Source organism: Thalassophryne amazonica, chromosome 5 (genome assembly GCF_902500255.1).
Source record: "Thalassophryne amazonica chromosome 5, fThaAma1.1, whole genome shotgun sequence".
Classification (NCBI taxonomy): Eukaryota; Metazoa; Chordata; class Actinopteri; order Batrachoidiformes; family Batrachoididae; genus Thalassophryne; species Thalassophryne amazonica.
The window spans coordinates 83,062,136-83,079,174 of record NC_047107.1 but is presented as its reverse complement, the minus strand read 5'-3'; the positions used below and the strand labels follow the sequence as shown (position 1 = coordinate 83,079,174).

General features: G+C 40.0%; 2 protein-coding genes across 5 annotated transcripts in view; one reads left to right on the top strand and one right to left on the bottom strand.

The window, feature by feature from the left end:
• ikbkb (inhibitor of nuclear factor kappa B kinase subunit beta) overlaps positions 1-2,333 on the top strand; it is a 66,187-nt gene extending 63,854 nt beyond the window's left edge. Inside the window, exons 21-22 of the mRNA XM_034170716.1 lie at positions 1,272-1,365; positions 1,438-2,333. Of these exons, the coding sequence (XP_034026607.1) occupies positions 1,272-1,365; positions 1,438-1,497 (154 nt within the window). The 3' untranslated portion in view covers positions 1,498-2,333. The remainder of the gene's footprint in view (positions 1-1,271; positions 1,366-1,437) is intronic.
• A 1,631-nt stretch (positions 2,334-3,964) lies between these two features.
• The window catches only part of vdac3 (voltage-dependent anion channel 3), a 44,592-nt gene continuing 31,517 nt past the window's right edge, over positions 3,965-17,039 (bottom strand). For all 4 annotated transcript variants that reach the window (XM_034170720.1, XM_034170721.1, XM_034170717.1 and 1 more), the window contains 4 exons: positions 7,707-7,934; positions 7,387-7,537; positions 6,984-7,041; positions 3,965-5,235 (listed from right to left, as the gene is read on the bottom strand). In XM_034170720.1, coding sequence (XP_034026611.1) covers positions 5,144-5,235; positions 6,984-7,041; positions 7,387-7,537; positions 7,707-7,934 — 529 coding nt within the window. In that variant the 3' untranslated portion in view covers positions 3,965-5,143. The remainder of the gene's footprint in view (positions 5,236-6,983; positions 7,042-7,386; positions 7,538-7,706; positions 7,935-17,039) is intronic.

Sequence of the window (17,039 nt, the reverse complement as noted above, 5' to 3'; positions counted from 1 at the left end):
AAACTGGTTATTAGTCAAAGACAGACTTTTATATTCGCTGATCATTTTTGTTAGATTATTGTCACTAAGTTACCTTATATTTTGTTTAGGAATTTTCTTTTAGTTCAGAAAAACATACTTACAGAACCAGACATGCTGTGGTGGGAAATTTTACATTACCTGTAACTAGAACCAATGCCATTAAGAACACTGTCACATTTAGGGGTATGCATGAATGGAATTTATTACCGATCACATCAAACTCATTGCAAATGAATGTTTCTTTAAAAAACTTCTGAAACAGTATTTATCGGTATAAGGAGTAATCCGAGTCAACTCTTTTACCATATATAGATGACGATTAATTTGATTTGATATGTTTTTGGTTTTGATATGTGATTTTTATTTTCATTTATTTTTAGATATTTTTTGAATGTATTTTTGATTCACTATATTTGTAAATCTGTTGGACCCCTGCAGCTAATGGGGATCCAAACAAACAGTAAATAAACCCAAATGATTGGCTTTTATTAAATTTTATGTCATCTGAGGAATTCCGTTTCGTAATTTTGACATTTGACTAAAGTTTTTGACCTATGCTAAAGCAAACCCCTGAAGGGCAATTCTGGGGTCAACTTGTACATACAGCTAGTTTAGTTGAAATTAGCTCAAGCACCTTTGAGGAACAGTAGAACAAACAAAATGTTTCTCAAATGATAGTATGCAAATGTTTTTCCTCAAACATCTAGCTCTGAGTTTTATTAGTAAGTCAACCAAATACCAACAACTACTTTATCCTCACATTTTTGGTGTATACTTTCCACTAGAAGGAAAACAACACAAACACACACAAAATACATTTCAGTGTCAGAAAAACATCATAGCGTGGGTGCGTTGGTGCACTTCCATAAAATGGAGCATGTAGTAGCATATGAACACATGCCTGGAATCTGTTTTCATGTTCACATTTGTATATATTTTGATATAAGATATAAGGTATTTGATATAAGACTTGTTCTTCTCTCTGCTCCTTTTCATTCTGGTAATTGAGATGCTTTATTTCTGATTTTCTGTTTGTTTTTTTTGTCTTTTAAATGAATGAAATAAATGAATGAATATTTTTACACACACACCTGCAGATTACATACCAAATATTTTTTTGCAAAAAGAAGTCAACATACACATAGGGGATATCCCTTTCAGAGTCCCCTGCTATTGTTTTTCATTAATTTTTCCATTAATAAGATGAACTTATCAAAACCATAACATAACATACCTGTGGCCGTCTGCAGGGACGAGTCACTGGTGGAGGAGAGCAGAACATTTGAGAGTCGACTCCAGAGTTTGCTGCATGACACCATCAAGGAATCCCAGAACAGCATGGAGGTACGTCCAAGGTTTTCTTGTGTTCATAAAAATGAGTTTAATGTGAATAATATGACTTTTTGTCTGTCCTAGATGTTGAGAGAGTGGACGTGGCTGCAGGAGGGCCAGAGCTTTTCAAGCGACCTCTCCTGAATGTTTCCGTTAATACTTTACTGCCTCCAATGGATTAAATGTCAAATTACAGACTGCGCTGATGCTGACATCACACAGTTGCTAGAAGATCCCCCTAATGAGAAAAATGTTCAGCCTCCTCCCACATTATTTTATTAATCAGGACACTGAACCTTGTGTAGGAATAACAAGAGGAATTTTGTCCATTAGGATTTATGTGATCAAAGTCCATGTATCAACAGTCCATTGGTTGATTTGTGGGATCGTATCGATCACTTTGCAGAATTCTAGCCGGCATGTTTCTGCAGTGCAATGTGAAGAAAGTTGCTGCCTCTCACAGAGCTACAAATTTTGATTATTTAAAAAAAGAAAGACAGAGGTCCTAAAAGGGATGCAGGTCTGGTTTCATAATTTAGAAATAAGAGAACTATATTTCGGTTTATCCATGTATTTTCCTGCCCTGTGGTTTTAGAGCAGCGTATTGAAATGTTAAATCGCTGTGAGTTATGTCATAGCGACATGATGTTTGTATGTTTTGTAACTAAATATAATTGCTTTTATTCATGTTTTTCACTGGAAATGTTTTTTATTACAAATTATATTTTAAGAGTACGATCCAGTTCTTATTGCCATATAAATGACTATATGAATGTATTTTTTTAAAAATTGTTTCTCAGTGTTGACGTATCTGCAACATCTGCACAATGTGATGAACTAATGTCACTCAGTGACATGTTTAGAAGCTTGTCATATGAATTTTAAAGGGACACTAGTATTTTTCAACCTGGGCTCTATTAGATGTTTTGGGGTTAATCATTCTGTATTATCATAATAACAGTAATTTTAAAAAGTAATTTAGTGAGTTAAACGTGCACATTTACCTCTGTAGGGACCAACTCCATGTTACCAGACACCTCTGACATTTTCGCCTCTTTACTGGCGACAAGAAACACTGAGTGCTGTCTTGCCCTATGCAGTTACATTATGTAGCTGGTTAGCCTGTGACGGTTTGTTGGGTTCTAAATCAGTACTGTACCAATTAAAATTATTTTTGTACTGAGTGAAAAGATCAACCCCAAACCATCTGCAAATGGTTGATAAATATTGATCCTTTCTAAGCCAAGGATGCCTTAATTTGTCTGTTGCTGTAAATTTATGGGCTCAGAAACATGCATTCAGATGAAACACCCCTCCATCATAAAAAAAAAAAAACAACTTCATGTTTTATTTTTATTATCAGGGCAACCATAGGCATAATGGGGTCAAAGTGTCTACAGTACTGCATGTTCAACTTTTAATTTTTGTATTACGACAAATACAGATGCGGACCAGTGAACTTCCTATATGGGGACGTCTTGGCTTGTTCATGCAGGCATGATTTGTTTGTATGCAATTTATAAAACTTTGTTGCAAATCATTCTGATGGGAACAAAGGTAAATGTTTGTTGTAGTTATTTTTATTACCTTCATTCAGGCACATCTATATAATTCTGCCTGCAGAATGCTGACTTTTGACGATTACCCCCACAACAGACACAATACTGTATACACCAGGTACTGATAATTTAGGGCCTAAAGTGTGATTTCACCTTGAGATAAAGAAATACAAATGTCTTATAGGAACAAGATTTCTCCAGTGGAGCTAAAATGTGGAAAAGTGCAACTAAGGTAATGAACCTAATCATGTGAACCTACTTATGTGATCGCCTGCATTTGTTTGTTCATTTGTGGGTTAGTTAACAGTCTCATGGGACGTTCTGCATCTGTCATCATAAAATTGGGAGATATGGTTCAGATAATCCTAGAATAGAGTGAGTTCTTTTTTCCAAGGTATAGGTCAAGGTTAAGGTTACTCAAAAACAAAATCGCATAATCAGCCATAACTTCAGAACTACTCACAACAGAAACTTACAATTTGGCTCATATTGTTCCTCTTAGGGAGGCACTTTCTCATTGACCTTGGACTTCCACCTTGACCTTCAAAAGTTTGGTCAAACTCAAAATTGACCTGAAAAATTTATATTGTGTATTTAAATCTGATGTGTGGAAGTGGTTTATTGTGTCCTACAATACAGTGAGTTCACTTTTCAAGGACACAGTTCAAAGGTCAAGGTCACACAAAACATGAAAAATGTATAATCAATTTAGATCCCGCTTGAATTTCACCATTCTGAAGTGTCATTTTGGTCAACATTTAGTTGGAATTTTTAAGTGGAACCACTCGCAGGAGGACATTGGTGCCTTCATGCCAGAACTCTTTCAGAAAGATTTGATCTGACTCTAATTTTACCATTTTGCAGTTCCAGTTCCGTCTACATTGATTTCATAGTGTGACATCAAAAGTAACGACTCTGTTGGTAGAGGTACTTAGACTTATGGCCAGTCACATCTTCATTCTTAAATTCAGTGTTTAAATGTGCTGTTATTTTCCTGGAAAGAGGCCACACTTCTGTCATTTACTGTTTCAGACAAAACAAAATTAAGCAGCAATGTCTGAATTGTTTATTCTGTCAATTCCAATAAAATCACAGAGTTTACTAAATGTTGACTATTTCCTATACAAAGCCCAACACTGATAAGATGAAGTGGTAGTGGTAAACTTAATACACAAGTGGAAGTGACAGATGTTTAACAAAGAGGACCTCAAAAACTGACACTGGAGTGACTGATGCTTCATCACTGTTACTGAGGTTAAAGGTCCTGGATGTTACTTTATCTTTTGTATTCTTAATTCTGCCCCGGCTGTTATTGCACTGATTTCCAATCACTGGACATGAACACACATGAGGTAAACACACAGCAAAAACTCAATGGTGCACTCCAGTGCCTTTAAATTTGTGGCTGTAGGTCTCTGTGAAATCATAAAGACTGTTTTTGGGTGAAAAGAGAGGACTCCCACTCCTTGTCCTTCACTTGCAATAAACCTTACTCCAAAAAAAAAAAACTAATAAAGGTTGAACAACAAACATTTTCTGAAATAAAGTGTGTAAAGTGAAAGACAAAACATGGAAGTCATTACTTTTTCTCCTGGATATGGTTTCGTCTGACATACCTGCCGACGAGATACTGAAGATGTGCATGAGCCTTCTTCAAATAACATTAAAAGATCAAAAGAGATTTTGAATCTGATTCATATTATCTGTCACAGAATTTAAACAGCCTGTCCCTAACCCAAATTGTTTCACTGAAGTCCATCCTCTACATTTTGCATTGTAGTGCACAAAGACAGACACACAAAGATAAGCAGGTGATCACATAGGCTCCGCCCTCCTATGATGTTTGGCATAGATAAGAAGGACCTTCCAATCTCCTGTGACAAATAATTGACATAATACTGTTTACCTGAGAGACATGCTTGTTTACCAAGTGCACTTCATCTGGTCAAAAAAACTAGCATGTGATTACAAGAAAATGGCTTTGAACTGAATCACTCAAATGTTGGTGTTGTCGTGTAAAATCTAAAAACAACAGGTTTGACACAGGAGGTACTAGAGCTGTGTGGCTTTGCAGATTTAAGGCCAAAGTGAGAGAGAGAGGGTGGGTGAGTGCGCATGCACACGCATGTGGGAGTAACGTGATGGAGGGTTAGACTTGAGGGACTGTGGAGGTGCTTTTCTCATATTTATGCTCTTTAGTAGTCTCCTGACCCAGCTTCCTGTCCAGTCCTTCACACCTCCAGGTCAAAGCCCACGCCGACTCTGTGTCCGCCCGCTTTGATGTTCTTCCCGTCAATCAGAGATGACAGAGTGAGCTTCACTCCTACAGAGAAGTCAGATCATAATGATTTAGTAATAATTCTGGAAGGCATAAAAACAGTCATAGCTACGGAAATCTGACATTTGAACACAGTGATCTCAACTTTCACCCAAATGATTGAACTTTATGACTGAACTTTAGTAATTTTAGTTTTAATTTACTAAATTGAATTTGTTCAGTAAATTTTAATTTGTTGTCTGGGCAATTCCAGAACACACCTACCCAAGGATGCGACCTATCCGATCCAGTATTGCGATCGGCTTGCGATACCGACGTAATTCAAGCATCGGAAAATACCGATCCAACCAGCGATGTTTTTTTTTTTGATACCGGAGAGGAGCCACTCTGAAACCTCTCTGCTGCTGCTGCTGGCTCTCTGCTTTGTTTGCTGCCGAGCATGAGGAGGGGAGGAGAGGATGGGGGAGGTTTCTGAAGCCGTGCTGTTTGAGAGAGCTCTCTTCCGCAGTACGGGTGGCATCAAATTTCCACTCGGCTCTTGGGTTCAAACTGTCTGTTCGTCGAGCACGGATTTTCCAAAAAAATTAACTGAATTGTTGCTGAAAATGTCTGTTGAAAAGTTAGCTGTTTCAGCATCCCGAGGCTGTGAAACGCTATTAAACGCCAGCTTAGAGCGCAGCTGAGAAGGACAGCTTAATAGATATTCTGTCCACTGAAAGGGGTAAAAAAAAAAACTCCATTAAAATCCTTCAGTATTAATCCAGAGTTTGTCGCATGAGCATCGCTGGTGATACATTTAGAAATTTACAGTTTGTTTTACAGTTGAAAGGCTCCAAAAGGTTCCAAAGATGGCGCAGCAGGAAAATAGCAAGAGAGAGCGAACAAGAATTAATTTTTACTCTTAATACTTGCTTTGACAATGTAAACATATGTTTCCCAAGTCAATAAAGCTCCATTGCAATCAAAAATTGAGAAGGAGAGACAGAGATAGACAGAGAGGAATTAATTTTTAATTTTTACTCTGTAACACTTGCTTTGACCATGTAAACATATGTCTCCCATATCAATAAAACTCAATTGAAATTGAAAATTGGGGAGAGACAGACAGAGAGAGACTGCTGTCTTTTCTCTTTAACTCTATATATGGTTATAAAAGTCATTCACCAAAACATCAAATCTAGGCTTTCATCTTAGATACACCTTCTGGCAAAATGTAGCTGAACTTTCAGGTCTCCTTTTTAAGAAAATCCTCAAAATCAACAATAATGATAATAATATTAAAGCAAACAAAGCCTTGATATCGGAAAAGTATCAGTAGATATCCAAATTCAGTTATTGGGAACAGTTCGGAAGTGAAAAATTGTGGATTGGTGCATCCTTACACCCACCTACTTGTGCCGCATTTGGTGGTCATGGGAGTGAAAAATCATAATTTTGATCTTTGATCTCAATGACCTTTACCAAAAGTAATCCTTCAGGGGCACTTCTGGGGTTGACTGTATTCCACATATGAAGTATGGCAGAAATTGGCCAAAGGATTTGGGAAGAGCAGTGAAAGAAACAGACAAATGACAATTTTGATCTTTGACTCCAATGACCACAAACTGTGCCAAAACAAACACCTTAAAGGCACCTCTGGGATCAAAGTACATTCACCCAGTAAGTTTGGTGGAAATTGGCCAAGGCACCTCAGCGGAGTAGCAGAACAAACAAACAAACAAATATTTCTCAGATTAAAATATGATTAGAATCCGTGGACTGTTATCACCGAAACAAACAGGAAAGAGACTAACCTGGTCTGAGGGTGTGTGTGTATCCTAATCCAACCAGGCAGGCATTGTTCACTTTTGTCTGCGAGAAAAACAAAAAAAAAAATCACAATAGCAGTTACATGTGTGCTAACTAGGATGCCAACACTGAGAAAGTAGAAATAAACAAACACGCACAGCGAGGAGTTGGACTGCATTTATATACTGTAGCACTTTTCCATCGATATCAGACGCTCAAAGTACTTTAAAGTAATGCCTCGCATTTATCCATTCACACATCGGGAACATGTTGGGATTAAGGACCCTGCCCAAGAGCCCTTAGTGATTTATTTTCCAGCCAGAATGGGATCTGAACGGAAGATCCTCTGGTTTTACTGCTTATCCACTAGACCATCACCTCCCACCACCTACAGTTCAGAGTTCTCACCGACAGAGAGGAGTCTTTCGCCAGCTGATACTTGGCTCCTATTTCAAAGTGGGTGTTGTTGCTGCCGGCGGTCCAGGCCAGATTGACAGCTGTCTCCAAGTCACTGTTCACTTTTTGGTAAACCGAGCCACCAAACTCTGTGCCGTCATTACTGAAACCCAAACAAGCAGCAACATCAGCGCCCGATAAAAAACAGAAAATTCAAGTTTGCTGATGTTTTTCTTTTTTTATAGTTTGGCTAAGCTGTGCTCTCAGGAAATGCTTCCTCATCATCCACCCACTTCCCTCTTAAAACTCTTCACTGTGATGAAATTACTCACAAATTAGTGTGAAGCTGGAAATCAGCAGCCTTATAACCCAAGGCAAAGTTGTTTTGGGTCAGTTTAGATTTGGCTGTGTCAAAAGCCATCTGGTAGCCAGCCAGCCAGCCCTTGTAGCCCAGAACAGCTGCCGTGTGGACTGTGGGACCGGCCATGTCAAAGGCCAGGTCGCAGCCTACATTGACATAGTCACACTTGTAGGCAGTCTTGAGTTTGGCGCTCTTCTTGCTACAGAAAGAGAAATAATAATACTTTATTTCAGACTCAAATAGGTCCACAGAAAATATTTAAAAAGAAATTGAATGAATACATAAAACATAAATATACACTCAACAAAAATATAAACGCAACAGTTTTGGTTTTGCTCCCATTTTTTATGATGAACTCAAAGATCTAAAAGTTTTTCCACATACACAATATCACCATTTCTCTCAAACATTGTTCACAAACCAGCCTAAATCTGTGATAGTGAGCACTTCTCCTTTGCTGAGATAATCCATCCCACCTCACAGGTGTGCCATACCAAGATGCTGATTAGACACCATAATTAGTTGTCAGGGTTGGCTCTCACTGCGGTATTGTATCACTTCCTGTTCCGGAGCACAGTGGTGTTTTGCTGTATCTGTTAGCTGTTTAATCTGTGCAGTTAGATTGATCTAGTTACCTAGATAACGATTTGTTTCACAGTATAATCTTCACGTGCCTTAACTAAAGCACTCCCTCTGCTGAATCACCTCTAAATTATTTACACATTATTCACTTTGTGTGTTTTTAGGAATCCGCTAGCTTAGCGCAGCTACTAGCTCTTAGCCGGTTTAGCATGGCGGCTTCTCCTGTCCCTCCCACACTTTTCTGCTCTGGGTGTGAAATGTTTAGTTATTCCTCGGCCTCCTTTAGCAGTAATGGTACTTGTAATAAGTGTAGCTTATTCGTAGCTTTGGAGGCCAGGCTGGGCGAATTGGAGACTCGGCTCCGCACCGTGGAAAATTCTACAGCTAGCCAGGCCCCTGTAGTCGGTGCGGACCAAGGTAGCTTAGCCGCCGTTAGTTTCCCTCTGGCAGATCCCGAGCAGCCGGGAAAGCAGGCCGACTGGGTGACTGTGAGGAGGAAGCGTAGCCCTAAACAGAAGCCCCGTGTACACCGCCAACCCGTTCACATTTCTAACCGTTTTTCCCCACTCGGCGACACACCCGCCGAGGATCAAACTCTGGTTATTGGCGACTCTGTTTTGAGAAATGTGAAGTTAGCGACACCAGCAACCATAGTCAATTGTCTTCCGGGGGCCAGAGCAGGCGACATTGAAGGAAATTTGAAACTGCTGGCTAAGGCTAAACGTAAATTTGATAAGATTGTAATTCACGTCGGCAGTAATGACACCCGGTTATGCCAATCAGAGGTCACTAAAATTAACATTGAATCGGTGTGTAACTTTGCAAAAACAATGTCGGACTCTGTAGTTTTCTCTGGGCCCCTCCCCAATCGGACCGGGAGTGACATGTTTAGCCGCATGTTCTCCTTGAATTGCTGGCTGTCTGAGTGGTGTCCAAAAAATGAGGTGGGCTTCATAGATAATTGGCAAAGCTTCTGGGGAAAACCTGGTCTTGTTAGGAGAGACGGCATCCATCCCACTTTGGATGGAGCAGCTCTCATTTCTAGAAATCTGGCCAATTTTCTTAAATCCTCCAAACCGTGACTATCCAGGGTTGGGACCAGGAAGCAGAGTTGTAGTCTTACACACCTCTCTGCAGCTTCTCTCCCCCTGCCATCCCCTCATTACCCCATCCCCGTAGAGACGGTGCCTGCTCCCAGACCACCAATAACCAGCAAAAATCTATTTAAGCATAAAAATTCAAAAAGAAAAAATAATATAGCACCTTCAACTGCAGCACAGACTAAAACAGTTAAATGTGGTCTATTAAACATTAGGTCTCTCTCTTCTAAGTCCCTGTTAGTAAATGATATAATAATTGATCAACATATTGATTTATTCTGCCTTACAGAAACCTGGTTACAGCAGGATGAATATGTTAGTTTAAATGAGTCAACACCCCCGAGTGACACTAACTGCCAGAACGCTCGTAGCACGGGCCGAGGCGGAGGATTAGCAGCAATCTTCCATTCCAGCTTATTAATTAATCAAAAACCCAGACAGAGCTTTAATTAATTTGAAAGCTTGACTCTTAGTCTTGTCCATCCAAATTGGAAGTCCCAAAAACCAGTTTTATTTGTTGTTATCTATCGTCCTCCTGGTCGTTACTGTGAGTTTCTCTGTGAATTTTCAGAACTTTTGTCTGACTTAGTGCTTAGCTCAGATAAGATAATTATAGTGGGAGATTTTAACATCCACACAGATGCTGAGAATGACAGCCTCAACACTGCATTTAATCTATTATTAGACTCAACTGGCTTTGCTCAAAATGTAAATGAGTCCACCCACCACTTTAATCATATCTTAGATCTTGTTCTGACTTATGGTATGGAAATTGAAGACTTAACAGTATTCCCTGAAAACTCCCTTCTGTCTGATCATTTCTTAATAACATTTACATTTACTCTGATGGACTACCCAGCAGTGGGGAATAAGTTTCATTACACTAGAAGTCTTTCAGAAAGCACTGTAACTAGGTTTAAGGATATGATTCCTTCTTTATGTTCTCTAATGCCATATACCACCACAGTGCAGAGTAGCTACCTAAACTCTGTAAGTGAGAGAGTATCTCGTCAATAGTTTTACATCCTCATTGAAGACAACTTTGGATGCTGTAGCTCCTCTGAAAAAGAGAGCTTTAAATCAGAAGTGCCTGCCTCCGTGGTATAACTCACAAACTCGCAGCTTAAAGCAGATAACCCGTAAGTTGGAGAGGAAATGGCGTCTCACTAATTTAGAAGATCTTCACTTAGCCTGGAAAAAGAGTCTGTTGCTCTATAAAAAAGCCCTCCGTAAAGCTAGGACATCTTACTACTCATCACTAATTGAAGAAAATAAAAACAACCTCAGGTTTCTTTTCAGCACTGTAGCCAGGCTGACAAAGAGTCAGAGCTCTATTGAGCCGAGTATTCCTTTAACTTTAACTAGTAATGACTTCATGACTTTCTTTGCTAATAAAATTTTAACTATTAGAGAAAAAATTACTCATAACCATCCCAAAGACGTATCATTATCTTTGGCTGCTTTCAGTGATGCCGGTATTTGGTTAGACTCTTTCTCTCAGATTGTTCTGTCTGAGTTATTTTCATTAGTTACTTCATCCAAACCATCAACATGTCTATTAGACCCCATTCCTACCAGGCTGCTCAAGGAAGCCCTACCATTATTTAATGCTTCGATCTTAAATATGATCAATCTATCTTTATTAGTTGGCTATGTACCACAGGCTTTTAAGGTGGCAGTAATTAAACCATTACTTAAAAAGCCATCACTTGACCCAGCTATCTTAGCTAATTATAGGCCAATCTCCAACCTTCCTTTTCTCTCAAAAATTCTTGAAAGGGTAGTTGTAAAACAGCTAACTGATCATCTGCAGAGGAATGGTCTATTTGAAGAGTTTCAGTCAGGTTTTAGAATTCATCATAGTACAGAAACAGCATTAGTGAAGGTTACAAATGATTTTCTTATGGCCTCAGACAGTGGACTCATCTCTGTGCTTGTTCTGTTAGACCTCAGTGCTGCTTTTGATACTGTTGACCATAAAATTTTATTACAGAGATTAGAGCATGCCATAGGTATTAAAGGCACTGCACTGTGGTGGTTTGAATCATATTTATCTAATAGATTACAATTTGTTCATGTAAATGGGGAATCTTCTTCACAGACTAAGGTTAATTATGGAGTTCCACAAGGTTCTGTGCTAGGACCAATTTTATTCACTTTATACATGCTTCCCTTAGGCAGTATTATTAGACGCATTGCTTAAATTTTCATTGTTACGCAGATGATACCCAGCTTTATCTATCCATGAAGCCAGAGGACACACACCAATTAGCTAAACTGCAGGATTGTCTTACAGACATAAGGACATGGATGACCTCTAATTTCCTGCTTTTAAACTCAGATAAAACTGAAGTTATTGTACTTGGCCCCACAAATCTTAGAAACATGGTGTCTAACCAGATCCTTACTCTGGATGGCATCACCCTGACCTCTAGTAATACTATGAGAAATCTTGGAGTCATTTTTGATCAGGATATGTCATTCAAAGCGCATATTAAACAAATATGTAAGACTGCTTTTTTGCATTGACGCAATATCTCTAAAATTAGAAAGGTCTTGTCTCAGAGTGATGCTGAAAAACTAATTCATGCATTTATTTCCTCTAGGCTGGACTATTGTAATTCATTATTATCAGGTTGTCCTAAAAGTTCCCTGAAAAGCCTTCAGTTAATTCAAAATGCTGCAGCTAGAGTACTGACGGGGACTAGAAGGAGAGAGCATATCTCACCCATATTGGCCTCTCTTCATTGGCTTCCTGTTAATTCTAGAATAGAATTTAAAATTCTTCTTCTTACTTATAAGGTTTTGAATAATCAGGTCCCATCTTATCTTAGGGACCTCATAGTACCATATCACCCCAATAGAGCGCTTCACTCTCAGACTGCAGGCTTACTTGTAGTTCCTAGGGTTTGTAAGAGTAGAATGGGAGGCAGAGCCTTCAGCTTTCAGGCTCCTCTCCTGTGGAACCAGCTTCCAATTTGGATCAGGGAGACAGACACCCTCTCTACTTTTAAGATTAGGCTTAAAACTTTCCTTTTTGCTAAAGCTTATAGTTAGGGCTGGATCAGGTGACCCTGAACCATCCCTTAGTTATGCTGCTATAGACTTAGACTGCTGGGGGGTTCCCATGATGCACTGAGTGTTTCTTTCTCTTTTTGCTCTGTATGCACCACTCTGCATTTAATTCATTAGTGATTGATCTCTGCTCCCCTCCACAGCATGTCTTTTTCCTGGTTCTCTCCCTCAGCCCCAACCAGTCCCAGCAGAAGACTGCCCCTCCCTGAGCCTGGTTCTGCTGGAGGTTTCTTCCTGTTAAAAGGGAGTTTTTCCTTCCCACTGTCGAAAAGTGCTTGCTCACAGGGGGTCATTTTGACCATTGGGGTTTTTACGTAATTATTGTATGGCCTTGCCTTACAATATAAAGCGCCTTGGGGCAACTGTTGTGATTTGGCGCTATATAAATAAAATTGATTGATTGATTGATTGATTAGTGCACAGGTGTGCCTTAGACTGTCCACAATAAAAGGCCACTCTGAAAGGTGCAGTTTTGTTTTATTGGGGGCGGATACCAGTCAGTATCTGGTGTGACCACCATTTGCCTCTTGCAGTGCAACACATCTCCTTCGCATAGAGTTGATCAGGTTGTCAATTGTGGCCTGTGGAATGTTGGTCCACTCCTCTTCAATGGCTGTGCGAAGTTGCTGGATATTGGCAGGAACTGGTACACGCTGTCGTATACACCGGTCCAGAGCATCCCAAACATGCTCAATGGGTGACATGTCCGGTGAGTATGCCAGCCATGCAAGAACTGGGACATTTTCAGCTTCCAAGAACTGTGTACAGATCCTTGAAACATGGGGCCGTGCATTATCATGCTGCAACATGAGGTGATGTTCTTGGATGTATGGCACAACAATGGGCCTCAGGATCTCGTCACGGTATCTCTGTGCATTCAAAATGCCATCAATAAAATGCACCTGTGTTCTTCGCCCATAACAGACACCTGCCCATACCATAACCCCACCGCCACCATGGGCCACTCGATCCACAACACTGACATCAGAAAACCGCACACCCACACAACGCCACACACGCTGTCTGCCATCTGCCCTGAACAGTGTGAACCGGGATTCATCCGTGAAGAGAACACCTCTCCAATGTGCCAAACACCAGCGAATGTGAGCATTTGCCCACTCAAGTCGGTTACGACGACGAACTGGAGTCAGGTCGAGACCCCGATGAGGACGACAAGCATGCAGATGAGCTTCCCTGAGACGGTTTCTGACAGTTTGTACAGAAATTCTTTGGTTATGCAAACCAATTGTTTCAGCAGCTGTCCGAGTGGCTGGTCTCAGACGATCTTGGAGGTGAACATGCTGGATGTGGAGGTCCTGGGCTGGTGTGGTTACACATGGTCTGCGGTTGTGAGGCTGGTTGGATGTACTGCCAAATTCTCTGAAACGCCTTTGGAGACGGCTTATGGTAGAGAAATGAACATTCAATACACGAGCAACAGCTCTGGTTGACATTCCTGCTGTCAGCATGCCAACTGCACGCTCCCTCAAATCTTGCGACATCTGTGGCATTGTGCTGTGTGATAAAACTGCACCTTTCAGAGTGGCCTTTTATTGTGGGCAGTCTAAGGCACCTGTGCACTAATCAATCAATCAATCAATCAATTTTTTTTATATAGCGCCAAATCACAACAAACAGTTGCCCCAAGGCGCTTTATATTGTAAGGCAAGGCCATACAATAATTATGTAAAACCCCAACGGTCAAAACGACCCCCTGTGAGCAAGCACTTGGCTACAGTGGGAAGGAAAAACTCCCTTTTAACAGGAAGAAACCTCCAGCAGAACCAGGCTCAGGGAGGGGCAGTCTTCTGCTGGGACTGGTTGGGGCTGAGGGAGAGAACCAGGAAAAAGACATGCTGTGGAGGGGAGCAGAGATCGATCACTAATGATTAAATGCAGAGTGGTGCATACAGAGCAAAAAGAAAAAGAAACAGTGCATCATGGGAACCCCCCAGCAGTCTACGTCTATAGCAGCATAACTAAGGGATGGTTCAGGGTCACCTGATCCAGCCCTAACTATAAGCTTTAGCAAAAAGGAAAGTTTTAAGCCTAATCTTAAAAGTAGAGAGGGTGTCTGTCTCCCTGATCTGAATTGGGAGCTGGTTCCACAGGAGAGGAGCCTGAAAGCTGAAGGCTCTGCCTCCCATTCTACTCTTACAAACCCTAGGAACTACAAGTAAGCCTGCAGTCTGAGAGCGAAGCGCTCTATTGGGGTAATATGGTACTACGAGGTCCCTAAGATAAGATGGGACCTGATTATTCAAAACCTTATAAGTAAGAAGAAGAATTTTAAATTCTATTCTAGAATTAACAGGAAGCCAATGAAGAGAGGCCAATATGGGTGAGATATGCTCTCTCCTTCTAGTCCCCGTCAGTACTCTAGCTGCAGCATTTTGAATTAACTGAAGGCTTTTTAGGGAACTTTTAGGACAACCTGATAATAATGAATTACAATAGTCCAGCCTAGAGGAAATAAATGCATGAATTAGTTTTTCAGCATCAGTCTGAGACAAGACCTTTCTGATTTTAGAGATATTGCGTAAATGCAAAAAAGCAGTCCTACATATTTGTTTAATATGCACTTTGAATGACATATCCTGATCAAAAATGACTCCAAGATTTCTCACAGTATTACTAGAGGTCAGGGTAATGCCATCCAGAGTAAGGATCTGGTTAGACACCATGTTTCTAAGATTTGTGGGGCCAAGTACAATAACTTCAGTTTTATCTGAGTTTAAAAGCAGGAAATTAGAGGTCATCCATGTCTTTATGTCTGTAAGACAATCCTGCAGTTTAGCTAATTGGTGTGTGTCCTCTGGCTTCATGGATAGATAAAGCTGGGTATCATCTGCGTAACAATGAAAATTTAAGCAATACCGTCTAATAATACTGCCTAAGGGAAGCATGTATAAAGTGAATAAAATTGGTCCTAGCACAGAACCTTGTGGAACTCCATAATTAACTTTAGTCTGTGAAGAAGATTCCCCATTTACATGAACAAATTGTAATCTATTAGACAAATATGATTCAAACCACCGCAGCGCAGTGCCTTTAATACCTATGGCATGCTCTAATCTCTGTAATAAAATTTTATGGTCAACAGTATCAAAAGCAGCACTGAGATCTAACAGAACAAGCACAGAGATGAGTCCACTGTCCGAGGCCATAAGAAGATCATTTGTAACCTTCACTAATGCTGTTTCTGTACTATGATGAATTCTAAAACCTGACTGAAACTCTTCAAATAGACCATTCCTCTGCAGATGATCAGTTAGCTGTTTTACAACTACCCTTTCAAGAATTTTTGAGAGAAAAGGAAGGTTGGAGATTGGCCTATAATTAGCTAAGATAGCTGGGTCAAGTGATGGCTTTTTAAGTAATGGTTTAATTACTGCCACCTTAAAAGCCTGTGGTACATAGCCAACTAACAAGATAGATTGATCATATTTAAGATCGAAGCATTAAATAATGGTAGGGCTTCCTTGAGCAGCCTGGTAGGAATGGGGTCTAATAAACATGTTGATGGTTTGGATGAAGTAACTAATGAGAATAACTCAGACAGAACAATCGGAGAGAAAGAGTCTAACCAAATACCGGCATCACTGAAAGCAGCCAAAGATAACGATACGTCTTTGGGATGGTTATGAGTAATTTTTTCTCTAATAGTTAAAATTTTGTTAGCAAAGAAAGTCATGAAGTCATTACTAGTTAAAGTTAATGGAATACTCAGCTCAATAGAGCTCTGACTCTTTGTCAGCCTGGCTACAGTGCTGAAAAGAAACCTGGGGTTGTTCTTATTTTCTTCAATTAGTGATGAGTAGAAAGATGTCCTAGCTTTACGAAGGGCTTTTTTATAGAGCAACAGACTCTTTTTCCAGGCTAAGTGAAGATCTTCTAAATTAGTGAGACGCCATTTCCTCTCCAACTTACGGGTTATCTGCTTTAAGCTACGAGTTTGTGAGTTATACCACGGAGTCAGACACTTCTGATTTAAAGCTCTCTTTTTCAGAGGAGCTACAGCATCCAAAGTTGTCTTCAATGAGGATGTAAAACTATTGACGAGATACTCTATCTCCCTTACAGAGTTTAGGTAGCTACTCTGCACTGTGTTGGTATATGGCATTAGAGAACATAAAGAAGGAATCATATCCTTAAACCTAGTTACAGCGCTTTCTGAAAGACTTCTAGTGTAATGAAACTTATTCCCCACTGCTGGGTAGTCCATCAGAGTAAATGTAAATGTTATTAAGAAATGATCAGACAGAAGGGAGTTATCAGGGAATACTGTTAAGTCTTCTATTTCCATACCATAAGTCAGAACAAGATCTAAGATATGATTAAAGTGGTGGGTGGACTCATTTACTTTTTGAGCAAAGCCAATAGAGTCTAATAATAGATTAAATGCAGTGTTGAGGCTGTCATTCTCAGCATCTGTGTGGATGTTTAAAATCGCCCACTATAATTATCTTATCTGAGCTAAGCACTAAGTCAGACAAAAGGTCTGAAAATTCACAGAGAAACTCACAGTAACGACCAGGTGGACGATA